This window comes from Mytilus californianus, unplaced genomic scaffold (genome assembly GCF_021869535.1).
Source record: "Mytilus californianus isolate M0D057914Y unplaced genomic scaffold, xbMytCali1.0.p SCAF_7, whole genome shotgun sequence".
Lineage (NCBI taxonomy): Eukaryota > Metazoa > Mollusca > Bivalvia > Mytilida > Mytilidae > Mytilus > Mytilus californianus.
The window spans coordinates 9698425-9720376 of NW_026262723.1; the positions used below are offsets into that span (position 1 = coordinate 9698425).

The following is a 21952-nucleotide window of genomic DNA, read 5'->3' on the forward strand; positions in this document are numbered from 1 at the left end:
CTACCTGGACACATTATCCAACTCCGAGCAAATAGTTGTTGCTTTTATTTCAAAATTCCGATAAGCAGTAATTTTTAAGCGTATATTTTGTTTTGTTTTGAGTAAGAACTAATTTTTTCATGATATGCTGCGTAACCACTTAAAACATGGTGTTAAGACATAGTTAGACATTATGTTTGAAAACATCTTTACACTGAGCGTTTGAGAAAAAAAATGCATGCTTGTATACAGGTAGATATTTAGGTAAATGTATATAATATGTCTGCCAGAGAAAAAAAAACCAGTTACTATTGAGGTTACATGAAAGATAAAGAATTCCCGGAGCTAGAACAAAGGGGCTACATGAAAATAAAATTGATTGAGTTTGTAACATGAATGTATCTGTATTGTTACTGCTCAACCCTTTTGATGCATCCTTGACTTTCATCAATTGAAACAGTTTAAAGATTCTCCGATGTAAATTAGATGAAGGTTAAATTAAAATATCGTGTTGAACGGTAACCACAACTTTTCATGTGGTCACTATCGTTGTAAACAACATAATGATGCGCAGTTTGTTTTCGTATAGATACAAAACATGTTTTCTGTAATACATATTTAAAGCAAAATAACATAGTTAGTGGACATTAAGGTGTTTGCTATGAAGGCGGTATTACTGATATTCTGCTGTATGTTAGGTAAATATCGTATTTTTATTTCAATTCACCCTGTTAAGATAATGACAGAGTAGAGGGAAAGTCATCAAATATGCTATGATTATCATTCAGTTAGCCAGACGCGAGTTCATCTATACGAGACTCATTAGGATCATTCGAATGAAGTAAGTTGGAAGGCCAATAAAGTTACCAATCAATCAATAATAAACGATAATGTGATTAAATTCTAAATTCAATAATGAATGTAAAGAACAGATAGATATTCGACCTGTTATATTGTGAATTTCAGTAATTATCCTAATACTATCTACAGATAATCTTGCTGTATATATATATATGTAGGACTCGGAGGTGCAATGGGGACGCTGAATAGCGATGGTCACGCTGAAGTGCGATGGTCTAGGCTGAATTGCGATGGTCCGTCCACTGATGTGCGATGATCTTTTTGACGCGTGATGAATAGTTTAAAATCTAACAGACGTGCAATTATTATGAGAAGTAAATTTAATATTTAGTATATCAATTTACATTATTGTCTGCATACTAAATGAGAGATCGTCCTCTTTGATTTTCTACATGTGGACATAATTCTGCGTTATTCTTTACAGGTATTTTAACATTTTATCTTTACGTTGATCATCTCATGAGTTCCTCGCTTACCTTAATATCATAACACAGAGTCTGTCTGCGGACCCGTATGTATTTAGAGAATGTCACGCTCCATCGTACGTAAAAATGAACCTTTTGAAGGTTTCGAAAAAAAAAACGCTACAGGGAGATAACTTTCCCCTATCCACCAACCCTCCCGATTTCTCGTAGTATTTAAAGTTTATAAGCCCCTTATCAACTTAAAAACCTGGAAAACTGCTGCTAACATACAAATTGACTTCAACATCGACATGAAAAGAAATAAAAATGTAGTTTGTGTAGACCATCGCACTTCAGCATTACCACCATTGCACTTCGGCGTAGCTATCAACAAGATAACGTCACAATGCGGTTCGGAGTACCTTCGCGGTTCAGAGTCTTATATATATATATATATATATATATATATATATATATATATATATATATATATATATATATATAAAAAACCAAACACAACTTGCAGTAAATAGTTTATTTTTCGCAGGGTTAACTTTAGTAGATATCGATTAATATATTAAGATATGAACGCAATACGTATATGACATTGACATTGTTACTTTTGATACTGACTTTATCAGCAAAAATATAAAAAGAGGCTGATGTAAGCATTAAAGAATAACATGCCATTATTATTTTTATTATTATTTCATCGTCAATAAGTCTTTACTATAACTTTTTGTTTGGTTAAAAATATGAAATTGCAAGAAAAAGTTAGCCAAACTTTTTCTAAGCGTACAAACAGCGTGACATTTATTCGGTTGTTTTGCTCTTATACCTATACCAAACCAATTGCGACATCAAGTTTATCAACAATCACAAAGTAATATAACAGAAATACCAAACCCAAAAGAAAATTCAAAACGGAGGTCCTTTATCAAATGGCAAAATTAAAAGCTCAAAACAACTGTCATATTCATGACTAGCCGAGTTGTGGTGTCCTTAAAGATTGATTTACACAATTTTGAAAATTAATTAGAATTAAAGAATATATCTCCCGGATGCAAAGCTCTGATTCAATGCCCAGCTTTTGCTATAATTTTTGTCCCTTTTTGGATTTTAGTTTAAACATATTTTATTTGCAAAAAAAAAAAAAACTCATTAAAAGGATTAGACACAAGTTAGTCCAACTTAGATCGTCTTCTCCAAAACCATTTTGGTTTATAAGCTCTCCATTGTTTAAATACATTTAGATTTTCTGATATATTGACATCGAGTTTTACTGGAGAGACATTTATTTCCGAAATGCGCATCTGGTGCAATAAAGTTGGTACTGTTAATGTTAGTAGTATCCTTTAACTTCACGTCAGAAATGATATATTCTCACTAAATATTTTAAAGTTTGGTAACTACATTGAACGCATATACTCCATCGAACTTAAAATAAAGCATACGGCAGATACATTTAATATGAAAATAAAAAGATGAGGTATGATTGCCGATTAGACAACTCTCCATCAGAGACCGAATGACATAGAGGTTAACAACTATAGGTCACTGTACGGCCGTCAATAATGAGAAAACCTATGCAGCATAAAAAATGTACAAGGCCCCGAAACGACAAATGTAAAACATTTTTAACGAGAAACTAACGGCCTGATTTATTTACAAAAAAATATATATAAACGAAAAACAAATATGATATATACAACAACAAACAACAACCACTGAATTACAGACTCCTGGCATGGGAGAGGTACATGCAGAATGTGGCGCGGTTAACTATCTTTTCTGGCGCGAAATCCTCCAATACCTGGGACAGTGGTGAAAAAGCACAACATACGAAAAAAACTATAAAAATCAGTTATGTCTGCCTATTATCTTCACTTAAAGCTTGCATTGACAAATAAGGGTCGAATGAGAACAAATCTGTACGACAAAAGAGATAATTACAGCTTTTCAGTTCTATGTAGCAGCATTCCTGCCAGTTAATACGATATTCTAGAGCTCTAGAACTGTCATAATTACCTTGATAGAGTGTTGCTGCTTACTTAAAAGAAGCTATTGTTGCTCAGTTTTTAGTTTCCTATGTTGTATTTTGTAGACTGTTGTTTGATTGCCGGTCGTTTTCGTTTTTTGGCGTGTCATTGTCAGTTTGTATTCGACTTGAGTTTGACTATTCTTTTGCTACAATGTATCGTCCGCCTCTCTTGTATGAATGATGTTATGTGCGTTTCATTGATATATTGACACGGATTTCCATGACATCGTGACAATGCTGCATATTTACGTGGCGTCCGAACATTACCATATATTTGAGAGTATCACGCCCTGTCCTTGTTTTAACAAATTATCATGCAGTAGAATAAACAGAACATGTACAAATTGCCGATAATATGCACTATAAAATACAATTGTTTGGAAACAGTAAGAAGTAATGAAAGCACAACAGAACTAAAGAACTTTCAAATATATTCAAATAATTTAATTTTGGATGTAACACGTCTTCTGATTGGCTGACGTTGTTTTGTCTATCAGCTCTTAGACATTATTTTGTCATGTGACCGTGACGTCAACAACCTTTTTTTCATGGTTTACTCCGGTTTAAATGAAATTTAGAATTAAATTATAAGAAATGACTGTAATATTTTTTCTGTCTTTTCGAAATAACATAAAAAATGTGGTGCACACTTTAAAATAACCCGCTACGCGGGTTATTCAGTATGCACCACATTTTTGATGTTATTTCTTCATATACAGAAAAAATATTACAGTCATTCCTTAAATATTTCTTACCGTATGTTTATCTATCTTTGGAAACATTTCACATTGTAATCTACTACTAGATATACTAAAGAGATCTCATACGAACACTTTATCTTTTGTTTTTCTTGCTATTCAAGAAGGGTACATTTTTTGCAGGGGGAATAATGACTCTTAGAGAAAGTGAGATTCATTTTAACTGTCATGGTATAGCTGATGGCGAATCGTGTTGGAGAGAGGATGGTGGTGATTGGTGGATAAGCGATTGCAGAAATGGCGTGTGTGTGGGTTTTTCTAGTCCTGGAAATGGAAATGCGTAAGAAATCAGTGTCTTTTTTACATTTAAAATTAGGTTGGCTGACTTGACTTGTACCCTTCGAGAGATTGATCTGTCACTTAATCTCACATTGTACAACAAATTGTAGCTTTGATGCAGATTCCATGATCACTTAGTATCCAATTAACGTATTTCTATAAATTCAATCTGAAGTTTTGTACTAATTTATCTAACTGAATTTCAATTCATAAGGTTATCGCAAACTTCAACTTTTTTTAATTATCAAGAAATAATATAGAAATGATACCTCAACAAATATATTCTGATGACTGCTGATTGGTTGATTCAGGAGTTCGAGTGCAGTTTGTTTGGATTCTTGCATTATAATTTTTGCTGTTCTGTTTTCGATAAATTATGTACAGCGGATACTGGTTCAAATTTGTTTGTTAAAAGTTGTGGTATCTTCTATTTAAATACAGATACCTCAGTGATATATAGAGTAATATTCTCCCCGCCGATTTCGTTTTGATGATGTTGTTTCCAGACAAGGACGATTAACGAAAAATATGGTATTCACTCTTGCTCACCTCTTTTGGAACAACTGTATTTGATGCTTGTGTTGCCGATCCTTATTTTTGAAACATATGGTCGCTAATCCAATAAAAATAAACACCCTTCACATTTATGTAAGCACCATAACAGCAAGAACGTCGACATAAGGGTCCTCGTTGTTTTGATTATTCCTGATTGCAGCTACAAATGACTTTGAATGGCAAGTGCAGAAAAAACCAATAAATAACATTCAAATCATTTGAACTTTTCGTATGAATTATGTCATTCCTTGCTCGACTACACTGTTTACACATTTACAAATGAAATAATTTTCGTCTGAATTGTTTTGAATTTTGTCATGTCATATGGCCCTTTTTTAGCATACAGTATGGTATAAGTTTTGCTATTTAATGTTTGAAGGTTGCACGGTGACCATTAATAAATTAAATCTACACCACTTGATATCTGTATTGCTGTCTTCTGTTGCACCAAAGGTGAATCTTCCTATTTTTTTTATTAAGACAATTATAGAACATCTTCAATATCTTTTGTCGGGAACTTGACAAAAAGTAAGGTTGGCATTGTAATTTAAACAAGACGTTTTTAGTTGGTGAAATGATTATTTATTTAATAGTTGTAACAGACGTTGAGCTTTCGGTAACTGCGATTATTCATAGAAAGAAATTTTGTGTCCTAATTGTCCTTTTGTGATCTGATGAGTCAAGAAATGTTCAACTGATATTTACAGTTTGTTCTCATGGTGTACTGTCACAGAACTGTACCAAGTAAGGATAAGTTTAGCGCTTGAAACATGTTTCACCTCTTAATTTTCAAATCGTTTTAGCCCTTATTGTGATCAATAGTTGCTTGCAATCACGCAAATTATGTCTTTTGGATAGTTATCATATACAAAAATATATGTCACAACCATGATTACGAACTACACATTATCAGTTCTATTGCTCGAAAATCGAGGACCAAAATAAAAACTATAAACGGAAGAAAGAAGACAACATTGTAGAAAAATGAAGCTACCAAAAAGGCAATTAAAAGTTTACAAAACACTGCACAGAAAATGTAAGATTAAGGAAGACGAACTCCATAAAATATTAGAGATGAACGCATGATATCTGAGAGTTTAGGGTTTTTCTGACATAATTGTGACAACCGTTGTGTTGCTAATTTCAATTAGATAGTCGGTGGCAAGTCATATTCGCTGATGTGAGAAAAGTAATCTTTTAATTATATTTTAATGTATCACAAACATAAAACACTTATCATTTTTAAAAATTTATCAATTCTAGATGTACCAGCGCTGCGTACTGTCGTAGTTTCAGTGGTTTGTGTCGTCGCTGTATAGATGGTCGTTGTAATTATCATGTACGTAATATGGTTACCTTAAAGAAGTTGAGTGGGCTAATGAAGTACGCCTGCCGTCGATATTGCATAGACATTTATTTTCAACACCTAATAGCAAAACAGCCATATAATTTTGTATGCAGATGCTTTTTTGAGATAGAATAGAGAATGGAAGCAGGAGATGTGTCAAAGAAACAACAACCCGACCAAAGGGTAGAAAACAACCCAAGGCCACCAATGGGTCTTCAACGGACCGAGAAAATTATGCATCCGGAGGTGTGCTTCTGCTGGGCCCTAAACAATGATAGTTTAACAAAATATACGCCATACTAAACTCTGACGCATACAAATGAATCAAATGCAAATGCATTAAACGAGATGTAAGTTAATCGTCAATGAGACAGCAGCCTAATCACACTAAAAAAAGCTGTAAGATTATATTTCAATTCTGACAGTGCGTGTAATTTGTTTGTATTGCTCGCCCTTATATTCAATAATTACTTCCTAAGAATAAATCAAATATACAATTTGAAATATGTTTCAATGTCTTAAATGACAGTACATGTATGCTTAATTCTATGGATTTCTGTAATTTTGTGGAGTTTATGTACCCAGTATTACTATGAATATCGGGGATGTCCAATTATTTGTGAATCTTCTAATGTATGAATAATTTGGCATTCTAAAGTGACTACAAAATGATACAATCTAAACTTTATCTATTTTCTAATTGGGCCACGTAATTCCCAGAAAATTTGTCAAATTAGTTCCCTAGGTATTATGGTTATTTTGCGTTGAAGATTTCTGAGATATGGATCTTTTCATTTAATATACCGATGATTTGATTAATTATTTGTTCGTGTTTTTTGTTTTTGTGCAGAACTAATCTAATGTAAAATCATGTGTCTTTAATCGTGGAACACTGTCATTAAGGCTTAACCTATTTTTCAATTAACAAATTTAGAAACTAATACAGATATAATGCAAACAAAAACTCTATGCAGAGTTAACAACGTCATAAGAAATTAATATCCAATCAAGTAGTCTAATGTTATATGATTTTTTGTACTAATTACACCTTATATAAGAATGCCGGATTTTGATTGGTTGTTAGCCAGTGTATTTTTCGCATATTCTAACATTTTTTCCTCATTTCAAACGAATTTGCCTGTTTTTTCATCACTGCCGGTGAATGTGCCTCAAATTCCCCTCTCTGCCGTGGTATTTGCCATTTTGGATATTCCTTGTTTACCCTTTGAGCCAGTTCCCGCCAAAATCATTCGGAACCTTTCTCACTTTATCCCGACAACATGGTTAAGCACTATTGATTGAGTTAAACCGAAAATTCTCAGAAATATACATATAAAGAGGGAAACAAATGTCTATACAAATGAACGATTTGATCATGGAATAACAATGACGTTTACACATATAGATACCATGACGTTAGAAAAAGACAGTACTAACGCGTATAAGTACATGTATAATTCCCGCGGTTCTACGATTTCCCTTCACATGTACAGACAGTTTCAATCAAAACCTATTCAGTGTAATTAAACAGATATATCATGTTATGGAGGGGTATTAGCGGCTGGGGAAATTTCACTGTCCCTTAACTGGTATTTTTCGCAAATACCCCTCCATAACATGATATATCTGTTCAAAATAGAAATATTAATCTCAACCCTCCAGATTTTGAAGATTTTGTAATGACCTTGACAAGTAATCCACTGTTTATCATTACAGACATGTAAGAAGAGGAGATTTTCGGACAATAAAAAGATCAAAGAAAGCTTACCGTAAATGTTATAAAATATTTTCAAACAGTATTTTTATATCATTACGAACACAACTGCTTCCGTTATCTACATATGTTTTATCATCTAAAAACGAACAGATACAACTTATCAAACTGCTCAACAAAACGATATTTTACGACTGAGTGTTAAAATTTCAGATTTGGCCAGAACACTATGGAAATAAACTCATCACAGATACCAGGAAATTTGAGTTCTGTTAATAAATAACATTTTACAAAACTATTCTTCGGCGATATATTTAGTCGTTTATTTTCATTTACGATGTTAAAAATTTGTTCTACATACTCGAGGTTTGATCAGTATGTCTCAATATCAGAATAATGAGATGTGTTTTGATAGATAATGAGACAACTAACTAACAGACCAGAGGACATATATGTGAACAATTGCTGGTTACCGTTCGACAAGTTCGTAATCAGCTTCGTAACTACATGTTTGTACCTAGATCAGCTATATATTCCTTATTTGGTGCAAGTCTACATTCATCAATTTTGAATAATAATTCAATTTGCGGTTGATACCCGCTGAGTAATATCGTATCTGTTTTTAGTTTTAAAATAGGACCCATTTCAATATCATACAATAATAAGATTGAAACGTCTTATTGAGGTGTTTGAGTTGTTTTTGGTGCTCAGTATCGTTCTGATACCCGTTTCACCTTATTTTGGTTGATTGTTTGTTTTTATGTTGTGTCGTTACAGCACTGTAAAAGGTTATTCGATAGGTCTTTATTTAAGGCTTTTATACCCAATCGGATACGCGTTTCGTCTACTCAAGACTCATCAGATCCAAACTAATAAAAATAGTTGGAAGGCCAAATCAATAAACAAGTTAAAAAAAAATTTAAAAAAAAAGTTCGAAAAAGTTGTGAGATATACTGCTATATCTATGCAGTTGGTTATCAAGTCGTTAGTTTTCTGTTTAGTTTCCCCAATATTTCGTTATCTCTTGCCCTTTAAAGCATACTTTACATATCGGTGTGGTTCATTGCTAAATATCTTACGGTGTTTTTCTTAATATCTAGTTCCTTTTAAAATTTCATTATTACCGATATAAATCATGCTGTGGATTCATTATTTTCGTTAGTGGATTGAGACAAACTTGCATTTTCGTGAATATTTGATTTTGTGCTTTTGCCCAAGTTAGCATACAAGCCTATAGAAAATTTGTTATTCGTTGAACATACATGTATCATTTTTTGTGTAAACATTTACCAATGCAAGAAAATTCTTAGTATACAGTAAGATACATACTGAAGACGAATGTTATAACAGACTTTGGAGTATCGTTATATAAAGGGAATGTATACATTATTTTAAAATATCCCACTCATCATAAATTTAATATAGTGGGTAGATATGAACATTCATATGTCTTGTGTAGAACACATTCATTTCGACCAGTCTGCACTGATACGAAACTGATATACGTTTAAGGGACTATAATTCAATACCCATGTGACCCTTGATTATGTAAACAGAGTCCGTTGGTTGTCCACTTCCCCCTAACATTCATAGCATTCACCTTTCTTTTTTTCAACATCGTCTTTTTTTGTTCTTAGATAAGTTTGATATACATATACAAAATATGGTTCTAGTTTTAAAAGCAAGACCTAATCTATTTTTTCACAGTAAAGTCTTTTTAAAGCACAACTCAGAAGATTGATTAACCAATCAAGTCCAAGAAATTGTCCCACAGCATAACGTTTGATAAACAGGGCGAGTACAAATTCAAAACAACCGTCTACAAAACACTCTTTCATTGACGTATACACCAATCTCCTTTCATTCATATAGATTACGCAAAAACAATATTAACACAAACGAGTGATGACCTGCGCCACTACAGAAGGGTTCGAAGTTTCTTGCTACCCTCATACTGTAATGAAAGTTATGACGAAAAGGAACATGAAAGTAGTTTATAAATTATCAATATTAGCAATACTCCAATGCCTTCTACGTATTATAATAATACGATAAAATATAAATACATTGTATCAGTTCATCACAAGAATTTATGCTATCATTATCAAAAGTATATCGTCTACCAAAAAAGTAAAATCACAAAAATACTGAACTCCGAGGAAAATTCAAAAAGGAATTCCCTAAGTAAATGGCAAAATCAAAAGCTCAAACACATCAAACGAATGGATAACAACTGTCATATTCCTGGCTTGGTACAGGCATTTTCTTATGTAGAAATCTAGCTTGAAAAAAGTCTCGAGAATCTGAACTGGTTGAACCTTACATTTTCTTACAAAATAATTAAATTTTGCAATTTCCATCTAGCACAAAACGCCATTGCAACATCTTTTGAAAGCTGAATGATATGCTATTGTTCCACAGCACGAACGCTCCCATGCACGATTCAATACACCATTGCAACAGGTGTTGTAAGCTCGATCATACGTTTTTGTTCCACAGCATGAACGCTCTTTTTTGTGGTTCAATACATCATTGCAGCAGGATTTGTATGCTGGATTATACGCAACTGTACCACAGCAAGAACGCTCCCATTTATGATTCAATACACCATTGCAGCAGGTTTTGTAAGCTCGATCATACGCTACTGTTCCACAGCACGAACGCTCTTTTATGTTATTCAATACACGATTGCAGCAGGTGTTGTAAGCTTGATCATGTTAATCATACCATCTATTTCCACACACAGCTTGAAAGTTAAAACACATAAACATTACAATGTGCACGTAAATGTTTGCAGAACAATAGATAATAATATTAGGACCAACTGCAGCACCTTAAAACAAATGCTAATTTATCCATGGTCTTCAAATTCCCTTTTTCATAAAGACTTGTTATGATATATGAGAGGTTCAAATTTGAAATACCTAGTCATTCACATGGTGTTCGACCTAACTGCTTGTTCATAATAAAATACAAAATGGATACGGAGAATGTTTCAAAGAGAACAAACCCGACCAAGAGCAGAAAACAGCCCAAGACCACCGACAGATCTTCAACGCAGCGGGAAAATCCCACGTCCGGAATCGGGTTTCAGCTGACTGCTAAACAATATTGTATTAAAGTTACGCAAAATGGACGCCATACTTAACTCCAAAACATGCAAATGAACCTAGTTAAAAAAAATCGAAATTTAGCCCAATGATCTCGATTTAAAATACAAAAAAAACGTTACGTACAGACATTAAGAAAAAAAACTGGTGTTAACGAGATATGATTTACAAAGTTAGGCAGGAAATAATGTATGAATACCAATCGTCACAACTTGGTCGATTCCGTTCCTTAGGGGTGTAGTGGATTGACCTGGGGTTGACAACCGGTCTGAACAGGGTCTTTTATACAAATAATTTGAGTAATTGCAAGTGATTATTTTTAGTGACATAGTGTATTAACTTAACAAACGTACCTGCTTGGGTTTTCTCTATCAATAAGAAACATATCAGTAAAGCAGTGAAAGTTCCTTTGCAATTTGCCAGTTGTTTTCTGAAAAAATAATTGATTGCTACCGATAATCAGACTTGAATTAACAGTTATATGTATTATCAGTATAATTCTCAAATATATAAATACATAGTTTATTGAATACGTAAATAATGGAAAAACATTAACAGAAAAACAATTCCAAAGTCAATGGAATGTAATTCAGTGGTTCGCGTTGGTTGCTGTCTGTAAGATTTGTTATTTGTTTGTTGTTTTGATATACACCAGGGTGTTAGATTTGGTCATATCGGGACTTTTATTCGCTGACTATACAGTATGGGTTTTGAGCATGTTGGTAGTCCGTTCGGTGACCTTTAGTTGCTTGAAGTCATTTAATTGGCTAGGTTCTGTCTTATTGGAAATGAGAATAAAGAATTAAAATAAAATGCAGAAAGTGCATTTTTCCGAATATTTATCCAAAGGTACATAAATAGGCCTATTAAAACAATATTTATAAACTATGTGATAGAATATCAGAATAAATTAAACGAAATACATTGTACAATAATCTGCAAGAAACGCCTGCCGGATTAAGTATGATTAATAATACGTAATTCGAGTCATCAAACTCTTTAGACACCAATGAAATTATATTCAATTGCTGTCATCCTAAATATGCATGCAATATTTGCCACTGAATGACTTGCATTAAAAAAAAGTAACCTTTAAACATCCATTCAAAGTTAACTTTTTATAGCTTGAGATAGTAATTTGTGTCTATAGTGGTTGATATAACAGATAAACAAATATTTGTATACATCATTAACTTTCGGAACTTTTTGCTCAAAAGTTTTGATAAAGATTAATTTTCATGAGTTCATGTCACTCAATCTTTTTTTTGTGTTGTTTGTTTTTTGAGGGTTTGTCTTTCGTCTTTTTTTCTTTTGGCATTGTAGTTGACAACTGTCCATCCATTTTTTTACTTTGAAGTGTCTCTAGTTAAATGAACATTACATCTTACTCAAGTACGTTGTTTGATACAAGTCTGTACATTGTTGTACTTTCTTATATCATATACATTCAAATCATTAAAATTAAAAATAAAAATAACATTATAAATTGTTTGCGTCAAAAGCTCTTTACTTGACAAATCAGGAATACTAAGACAAACGATATTTGAAAGCCAGGGATGTATAAACATTTAAACACATGAGGAGCGTATGAACTAAAGTGACATAAAAAGTAGCCAAAATCACTTATGTAATCTTTTTGTTATGAAAAACAATATTTTTTCTTTAGTTCCAATTGTGATTGGCTCAATTTTATACATGCTATTTGTGCAATAACTGAAATCGAAAAAAATAATAAACATGTTAATATTGACGAATATAATATCAATTCATATCTCATGTGTGTACTGTTAAATGTAATTGTATTCATAATTGTTGTATTCTATTTCCTTTGTTTTCCTGACCTTTAACACGAAAAATTTCTACTTTTCTCGATTTCTCAGCAGATAAACGTAAACAAAATCAAATGATGCTTATTTATTAAATATAAAATTAAGATATTTGAAATTAAATAATTTACCTGATTCGCTTTTGAATTTCGATGACCGTTTTTATATTTAGCATTTTCATATAAAGTCAGATATAATATCTATACATGAATATGTCATTAAAATAGTATTTATGTTATTAAGTGTTATTATATATTTGAAACATATCACAAGTGGCAATTAATCATATCTGGAAACAAATGAGAACTGGATGGTGATGTTTATCTATGGATTCAAATTTAAATACAGACTATGTTTGTCATATGTTTCTATTTTGTCTTAAATAAAACCAAATACATATTAGGCATAATGAAAATAAACACGTTCTTACACGCTTCTTTGGTAAGTTGGATTATGTCACACGCTGATAACAACGTTGTACATGTTATGATATAATATATATAATAATACGGAGCACTTGAGATCACTACCGGTTTTTGTTGAGGTTCACTCACATCAATTTCACATGAATTTAAATTCATGTGAATCGCACGTGAAATTCACGTGAATTTCACCTCAAACGAGCATATACGTGAAATCAGTTCATGTGAGTTTCATGTGAATCTCATGTGAAAGTAAAGTAAATTTCACGTTTAAATCACATGATGTTTTTTTTACGTGAAATTAATGTGAATTTTTAAAATAACATAATTCAAATAACATCTAAATCATGAAAAATACCAATTTTTATTTGGTAAAGTGCACATGAAATTAATGTGAAAAATTGCACGTGAGATTCATGTGAATCTCAATTCACGTGAAATTCACATGAAAATTTTCATGTGAATTTCATTTGAGATTCACGTGAGCAATTTTTGCCTGTGTACTGTTATCTGTCTTATTATCGGTAATAGTTTTTTGCCATGGTATTGTCAGTTTGTTTTCGACCTATGCGTTTGAATATACATTTCGTATCTTTCTTCTCTCTTTTAACCAATTTATTCCATGGTCAATGTTGTTTTTATTTATTTGGAGAATATATATTTTTGGTAAAGTGTCAAATTAAGAGGAAACAAAAGCAAATACTTTCATTGTTTGCCTATCTCCTGAAGATATCTACGATATTCTAAGTTAAAACAAAAATGAAAAAGGATAATAAAATGTTATGCGTCCGAGGAGATTTTCTAGATTTTGCTTCATATGTTCGTCTTGTATATGTATGCAATATTAAGCAATTATTCATTTCATCAATCATCAAGTACAATTAATTAAGTCATACGACAGTTTATTATGCCCATTTTGGTTGTGTCTCTGATTTTTTCTGATTTTTAAAATAGTTCAATGAAAAACAAAAACACACGGTTAAACACATCAAATTCGTAATGTTTCAATTTTGATTGTATTATGTTCCACATCGAAGCATTTATTCATTTCAGTTATGGACTTGACCTTCTTATTTACCATCGCACCTATATTTCGTACCTAGAGAAAGAAAAACGGACGAAGACTTGATCCTTCGGGTCCGGTGAGTTAAAATGAAATTGTTTTTGAGAGTCAGATTCGTTAATCAACTCATATTACAATATCACATATTAAAATATGCAAAGAAGATACAGAGAAGGGGAAGATAATCATAAGTCTTAGAAAAACTGCCTACATACTATCCATAGGACAAATGACCAAAGTACCATTCCCAAAGCAGAAAAAATAAACTGATTAACAAGAACGATTCCAAAAAGCCGGTGATTAAATCAATTACTCTTGTAGGGTATGCTACAGCTCTTCCAGTACCCTTCGAACTGCTCAATGTAAGAGAAGTATGTTAACGATTAGTTGTATGAGGTGATGTTACAATCAGTGAAAAGAAGACGGGTTGTAGCTACGATTAATGAAACCTATGATTTGTGTTTTGTGACTTCCATAACGGTCAACCAACTCATAATGGTGCCTTTAAAAAAAACAAGCTATATAAAAGCAACTCAGTTGTCCCGTATAGGATACATGATTCAGTAGATACTAGAAACATCTATTACGTGGCAATTGTTATAAGGGAGAGCAAACACACCATTACTGTTTTTTTATAATGTCCGAATACCAATGTAGTTTTAGTCTAGAATATCTTCACTATATTCCATTCCAAGTGAACAGGGTTAAGAGAATAGACAAAGACAGAAATAGTTTTAATATTTTTATTGAGTCATATGTATGTTAAATGCCTTGAATGAAACAAAATGTTACTTTAGCGGAAAAATTGTATTACATAACAACTATCTCGTTATTTTCCTTCCATGTGATAAACAAAGTAAATAACAAGTGAAATGTATGTAACAGGAATACTTGATGGAATGCTGTACACCAAGTTTAATTGTTGAACAGCAATATATGCAATAAAAAATCAATTAAAGTGTTGAAAAAAAAGAAATGTATGTATGAAAGTTAAAGTTAAGGTCACCCATCAGATGAGGAAACAACTTTCGTCGCCTAGCAAAAAACCCCCTTACAGCATTTTTTGAAAGTTGGATTATAGGCAATGGTTCCACAGCATGCACGTTGCCTAAAAGTATTCAATACTCCATTGCAGCAAGTTTTGAAAGTTGGATCATACGCTACTGATCCACAGCATGCACGTTGCCTAAAAGTATTCAACACTCCATTACAGCAAGTTTTGAAAGTTGGATCATACGCTACTGTTCCACAGCATGCACGTTGCCTGAAAGTATTCAACACTCCATTGCAGCAGGTTTTGAAAGTTGGATTATACCATTTAGTACCGCATACAGCTGAAAAAGAAATGTACACCATACAAAAACGCGTTAATATATGTAAAAAGTTATCAAAGGTACCAGGATTATAATTTAATACGCCAGACGCGCGTTTCGTCTACATAAGACTCATCAGTGAAGCTCAGATCAAAATAGTTATAAAGCCAAACAAGTACAAAGTACAGATGTCAAAATATTAATATGCATGTAAATGTAATAGGATGTTGGTGTCTTATTGTCGTTCAGAAAAGCGTTCGGACGCATGAAATTTATAAGATTTATAAGATTCAGATTGATGTTTGGTCTCTTATCAACGTCCAAATCTGACGTCATCATGGTCATAGTAAAATAGCTATCAAAAATAAGCGGCCAATTCGTTGCTCTCTAATCAACGTCCAATAGTTTCCGAATCGACGTTTTTTTCGGACTTGCCGAAATAACAATGAATAACTTCACGACTCCATTTAACGAAAACAACTGGAACATTCATGATCTGTTACAAGCATTTTCCAAATGCAAACATTTGGTTGAATCTTAAACGCAAACGAGAAGTTAAAAAAATTAAGATTTTGAATGTTGCAGAGTGGAAATTATAATACGTTTCAACATTTGACTGTACACCTTTAATCTGTATACTAGTACTTTTTAAGACCGTATGTTGCCCTTTAGATGTCTTTCGGTTATCTCTTTAGTTGGTTTGTTATCGCATTGTCATATATCCATATGTCAAAATATTAATATGCATGTAAATGTAATAGGATGTTGGTGTCTTATTGTCGTTCAGAAAAGCGTTCGGACGCATGAAATTTATAACGTGTTGTTTTCATTTTTTACTGATGTTTGTCCTTTAAATTTTCTTTTAGTTAACTATTTTGAACGAGACGATGCCGACTTTTCAGTTCATACACATGTACTAAGTATTTATGATTTGTGACGTAGTTTTGGTCATAAGTGGGGTCACATTGGACGTCAATTAGAGGGTTAAAATATTTGACGCTGATTCGAGAACGTCATTTAACATTTAACGTCTATTTGAGGAACGGTCGTCGATTAGAGACCGGACGTCGATCTGAGTTTAATTAATATAGAATGGAACATAGTATAACGTTTAATGCTTATTTTAAAAGTGCTGTAAATAGGGAAAACAGAAATGTACAGCACAAAATTAAGGTCTAGCTACATCTTCAATTTTGAATAAACCTCGACTTTCACCGTTGTCTGTAAAGTCGAAATTGATTTCATCAGGTGTTATTGCAACACTTTCACCTGTATTTGTCTTTCCGTTTCTTTTGTTTTTATATTCGAGAGAGTAATATACTCATGTATGTATTCATATCGACATAACGTCTAGTATGAAGTGCAAAACAAACAACATATATGTTATTTGTGAAGGATACAGTATGGTGGGACCAGGTTTTAATTCCTAAGTTGGATATCACAAAGAATTATCAGTCTTTGATGATATATTTAAATGTATTGAGGACACTTTTTTGTGTTGTATCAGTAATAAAGTTTTTGAATATTGTCTTAAGAAATGATATAAGCCTTCTTTTTGGCGCATTTATTGAACCATTGTTAAACATGTTCCTTTTGCTGATCTTTCAATTCATCTCGCTGTATGACCCTCAGTCCCCCTCCCCATCCACCATACACACGAATTATTAAAAGATGTATTTCTTTGGGATATTTATCATTTAATAAGACAAAAAATGGCACGTTAAGAACAAAATATATCATATTGGCTTGTTTGTACAAACTTCGTGTCGATGAAGTCCCAAAGTATTCTTGCTGCAGATCTTAAAATGGCTTGATAGAAGTATCATACTCATGTTTCAGTAAACTGTACATATTTTTTTAATTGGGCTTAGGAGTTCAATTTTCTTTTTCAAGGAACAAGTTTACATAAGCTAAACATTATTTTTATATACATATGCACATTCATGGCTCTACAATCTGTCAATACCAGTATCTTGGCATTGAACAAGGTCATGTTTTTCTCTGACTGTTAATGACGTCTTTACACTAAATCCATTAGATGTTGGATGTGTACTGATTGATATTTAAGTCTTAGATGCATGATTGTTTTATTAGTTGTTATTGGCTTTGAACTAGCTGTCAGTAACTGCGAGTACTCTCAGATCTGTACTTAGTGTCTTTTTGTTGTGAGGATGCATATGTACCCGTCTACGGCCACTCTGTGTTTTTGTTAGATGTATTTCTATTTGTATCCATCTAATGAGTTAAGCCATTTTCAACCGATTTTTATAGTTTATTATTATGTTGTACTGTTACACCACTGTCCCAAGTTAGGGGGAGGGTTGGGCGCCCGCTGACATGTTTAACACCGCCACATTCTGTATGTGCCCGTCCAAGTCAGGAGCCTGTAATTCAATGGTTGTCGTTTGTTTCTGTATATCATATTTTTTTGGGGGTTCATTTTTTATACATAAATTAGGCTGTTAGTTTTTTCTCGTTTGAATTGTTATCAATTTGTTATTTCGGAACCTTTTATAGCTTGCTCGTTGTTGAAGTCGTACGGTGACCTATAGTTGTTAATTTCTGTGGAGAGTTGTTTCATTGGCAATCATACCACATCTTTTTATTTTTATATATTCGTGTTAGCCCGACTGATATTGGCTTGAAAGACTATGTGCATAAGACAAATTTAATGTTTGTATATTCAAACGTAGGCTTTCCAATTAGATTTTCAAAATTTCAAATTCGAATGGAAAAGTTAACATTATAACGTCTTTCTGCATTAAAGCTGTCAAATGACTATTCAAACTGTATATCGTTTTCTTCTTAACGCGAATGATGTATCTCATTTTTATATTTGGGTTTTTTGTTTCTGTATCAAAGAACACAAGAACCTTAGTGGTTAACGCATAACCTGTTAGGTCTGAGCTATGCTTCTTTCTTCGACAAACAATTCTTTTAACAACTTAATTTGATAAAACAAAGCACAAAAAAAACAAAATGTTGTCGCCCCCAAACCGTCACAATATATCTTTGCCAAATTCAAATTACTCCGCGTACATAATAAAACATTAAACTATATCATAAAATTGACGTCAAACACATGGACATCTATTCACGCGTACAATTCCCTTTTGGAATACCTACAAACTGTAGGTAGTTCATGACTAATGATTATCATTTAGGATTGTATTGCTATACATTGCTAAAAGGTTATTTCTAAAATGATTTGTTGAATAATTAATAGTTTTTAAGTGATGAAGTTGAAATCGTCCCTTCGTTAATTTTTTGGACGCTATCACGAGTTGGTTGACCGTTATGGAATATTCGTTTCACATATGGCAACTGAAGTGTTCCAATTATCGTAACTTCAATCCCGTCCCTTTTCCCTGAATGGAACCTACCAAATAAGACATCACCGGGTTTGTACTAATATGAGCAACATGACGGGTGCCACATGTGGAGCAGGATATGCTTACCCTTCCTGAGCATCTGAGATCACCCCATTTTTTGGTTGGGTTCGTGTTGCTCAGTCTTTGGTTTTCTATGTTATGTTTTGTGTACTGTTGATTGTGTGTTTGTCTATTTAGTTTTAAGCAATGTCGTTGTCCGTTTATTTTCAACTTATGAGTTTGAAAGCCACTTTGGTATCCTTTGCCTCTCTTTTCCTTTTTCATAGTTATATTGTTCTTATATAACCATTTAAAGTGCAATACTATATTACGAATCTTTCGTGGCTTATCCTTATACATGAATGAAAAATTTGAACAATTTGCAAGATCGTTATTTGACTTGTATTTGCAGGTTGAGACAACTAATCATACCTGTTTCGCTTTTCTCTACCAACGAGGCGCATATCAGTAAAAAAGCAATAGCTCCTTTGCACTTGTCCATTATTTTCTGCAAAACGAAATTTGATATCTGATAATACACATGACTAATTTAAAGGTTAAACACTGGAATTTTGTATTTTTACCGTGTTTTGAAAAAAAAAAAAAAATAAATATTTTTCTATGCATCCAATGTATGGTTTACAAGGTAACAATTTTCGTTTCTTTTTCTAGTAAATACCAATTCACCCTTCATTCCACACAATAAAACCAACTAAAGAATCATTTACAAAATCACAAATGTTAATTTACTTTTAGTTTCCCGACATCATGATGTATTTATGATCAGGTAACCACATTATAAATGCTAATAAGACGACTAAAACAGGCAATTCGAAAGATTAGTCAATTTGTTTGTACTTATTCGAAAAATTAATTACAACAAAAACCTAAGATTTTTCGGAAGCATTTATTTTTTTGTCATTCAGAAACGAATCACTCATTTTCGTTCCGAATATTCACCGTTCTATAATGTAAACAAACAACATTTTACCATGGTAACAGTAACATTTTTTCTATCATTTCAACAACAATGTATAGTGCTGTTAAATGTAGGTGAACATCTTTGCATTCCAATTTAAATTTATAGATACTTTCATATACAGATTCTCCTATGTCCCTTTTACGATTTTAGTCTTTTGCGTAAGCAAACGCTAGGGAAACAGGCAATTATTTTAACCTTGCAGTTGACTAGTACTGATTTATCTATCGCGACGATATTACACAATCTAAGCAGGTAACCAGTCAAACGTAAACAAATCTCAAATAAACAGATTTCATAAGTTACATAGTGTGCGTTATGCTTATTAACTTTACAGCAATCGTTTTAAACGTTCGAACACACTGTCGATTAATGTATTTGTTATTTGAAAATTAAACTGTCTCAAGATTATGATATCTGGTTTCATTCTCTTGTTTACATACGATATCTAATCAAAAACAAAAATTGAAATGTAAGTATATCAATATTTGCTACTTTTGGAAAACGGTCGTTCAAGACCAGATAAAAGAGTTTCAGGACTTAGTTCAAAGTTACAAATATGTTTCAAAACTCCAGATTAAGTAAATGAATGTTAAGTTTCTATCACAAGAACTACTCTTCGTCCGTATTTACGAAGTATGAATGTTTGATATTACCTTTTCGTTATTGAATTTAATCGACAGCTTTAGAGTAATCCTTTTCGTACACGTATGTTTAAAACATTGTTCCATTCGAGATTTATATACCATCAGGGATAAGTGTCATTGTGTGTTATTATTTAAATTATCCAGATTTACAGCTGTCAATGAAGGTCAAGGAACGACCAGTAAACAGGATGTTTTTCTATGCATCATGTTTATGGACTTGACTTTTCAATTATTTTGTATCGGCCGTTATTTTCATCAATAATTACGAACAGTCGTTGGGTGGATACTCAGTACCAGAAAAGATCGTTCGCCAAATACATGTAGCTAGTGATATAGTATTTTCACTGTGAAATGTTCAGCAAAGACATTATGTAATTTTTAGTAAACTATGGTTATAATACTTGTTTCGTTTACTGGTTTATATCAATTCATCCCGTACTTTAAAAAAAAATCATCTACAAAATTATACTGATGTCAATTTACTTTGATCTTTACAACATTATTATGTATTTATGATCAGGTAATATCATAAATGCTGAAAGACAGACCAAAACTGAAATTACCTATTAACACTGTAAAGTGTTCGGACATAATGTATATGTCATAAAGGTTAAAGTGTCATTGCGTGTAACTATTTGAAATAAATCAGTCAATCAAGGCAGGGGAACAAACAGTAAACAGGATGTTTTTCTATGTATTTGAAGTTATTTACAAAATAGGATATCTTTATATTTTGATCATTTCGTTCTATTATGTCTTACATATTTACATCAGGTAGCTTATTTTTTTTCCAATAGATTATAGAATTTTATGAAAAAAAATTGAAATGTAAAAACTCTATACCGTGTTTGTTAAGAACATTATTTTTGTACGGTAAAAAACAAGGCACTACGATTTTTATTATACTTTCTTGAAGAATGTTCACAGTCGTTTTAACTGTAGTATTAGTTCTAGTATGAGTTCGATCCATCGATCAAAAGTACGTTCACTTGAATATGTAGTGCTTAGCGCCAAACTTACTACACCTGTTATTAAAAGTATGTGTTTGACCCGTCAGTCAATATTATGTTCATGTGAGTAGTTGTCAACATGCTCAAAACGCTTTCTGAAAATACATGAAAAAAATATCGGATTAATTTTACAATAAAGAGATGTTGTTCGACTGCAATAAGAAAACATTTACTATTTACCAGAATCTAACTGACGTAGATTTAAGTAACTCCGGGTTTCGAACTCACAACCTATATATAGTCAGCTATAATAGGCCCCACAAAATACGAAA

The 21952-nt window shown here is 32.4% G+C and overlaps 1 protein-coding gene and 3 long non-coding RNA genes across 9 annotated transcripts in view; 2 read left to right on the top strand and 2 right to left on the bottom strand.

Annotated features, from left to right (window-relative positions):
- LOC127709114 (uncharacterized) overlaps positions 1-8237 on the top strand; it is a 113329-nt gene extending 105092 nt beyond the window's left edge. Inside the window, exons 2-5 of one of the 4 annotated variants that reach the window (XR_007985505.1) lie at positions 632-677; positions 4167-4323; positions 6141-6216; positions 7942-8237. Coding sequence is in view for 1 of the 4 variants with exons in the window: in XM_052214466.1 (XP_052070426.1) it covers positions 4167-4323; positions 6141-6216; positions 7942-7998 (290 nt within the window). In the remaining 3 variants the exon portion in view is untranslated. The remainder of the gene's footprint in view (positions 1-631; positions 678-4166; positions 4324-6140; positions 6217-7941) is intronic. The other 3 variants (XM_052214466.1, XR_007985503.1, XR_007985504.1) reach the window with 3 other exon arrangements.
- LOC127709115 (uncharacterized) overlaps positions 1-20864 on the bottom strand; it is a 113131-nt gene extending 92267 nt beyond the window's left edge. For 2 of the 3 annotated variants that reach the window (XR_007985508.1, XR_007985507.1), the window contains exons 1-2: positions 20680-20864; positions 19477-19552 (exon numbers count right to left, since the gene is read on the bottom strand). This is a non-coding gene — a long non-coding RNA (uncharacterized LOC127709115). Of the gene's footprint in view, positions 1-15089; positions 15695-19476; positions 19553-20679 lie in introns of those variants that run through there. The other variant, XR_007985506.1, reaches the window with a different exon arrangement.
- The window catches only part of LOC127709117 (uncharacterized), a 304003-nt gene that overhangs the window by 92937 nt on the left and 189114 nt on the right, over positions 1-21952 (top strand). The gene's annotated exons all lie outside the window — the stretch shown is intronic.
- On the bottom strand, positions 10007-11885 carry LOC127709116 (uncharacterized). The gene is made up of 2 exons (XR_007985509.1): positions 11403-11885; positions 10007-10685 (listed from the first exon to the last, which is right to left on the bottom strand). It is a non-coding gene; the product is annotated as an uncharacterized LOC127709116 (long non-coding RNA).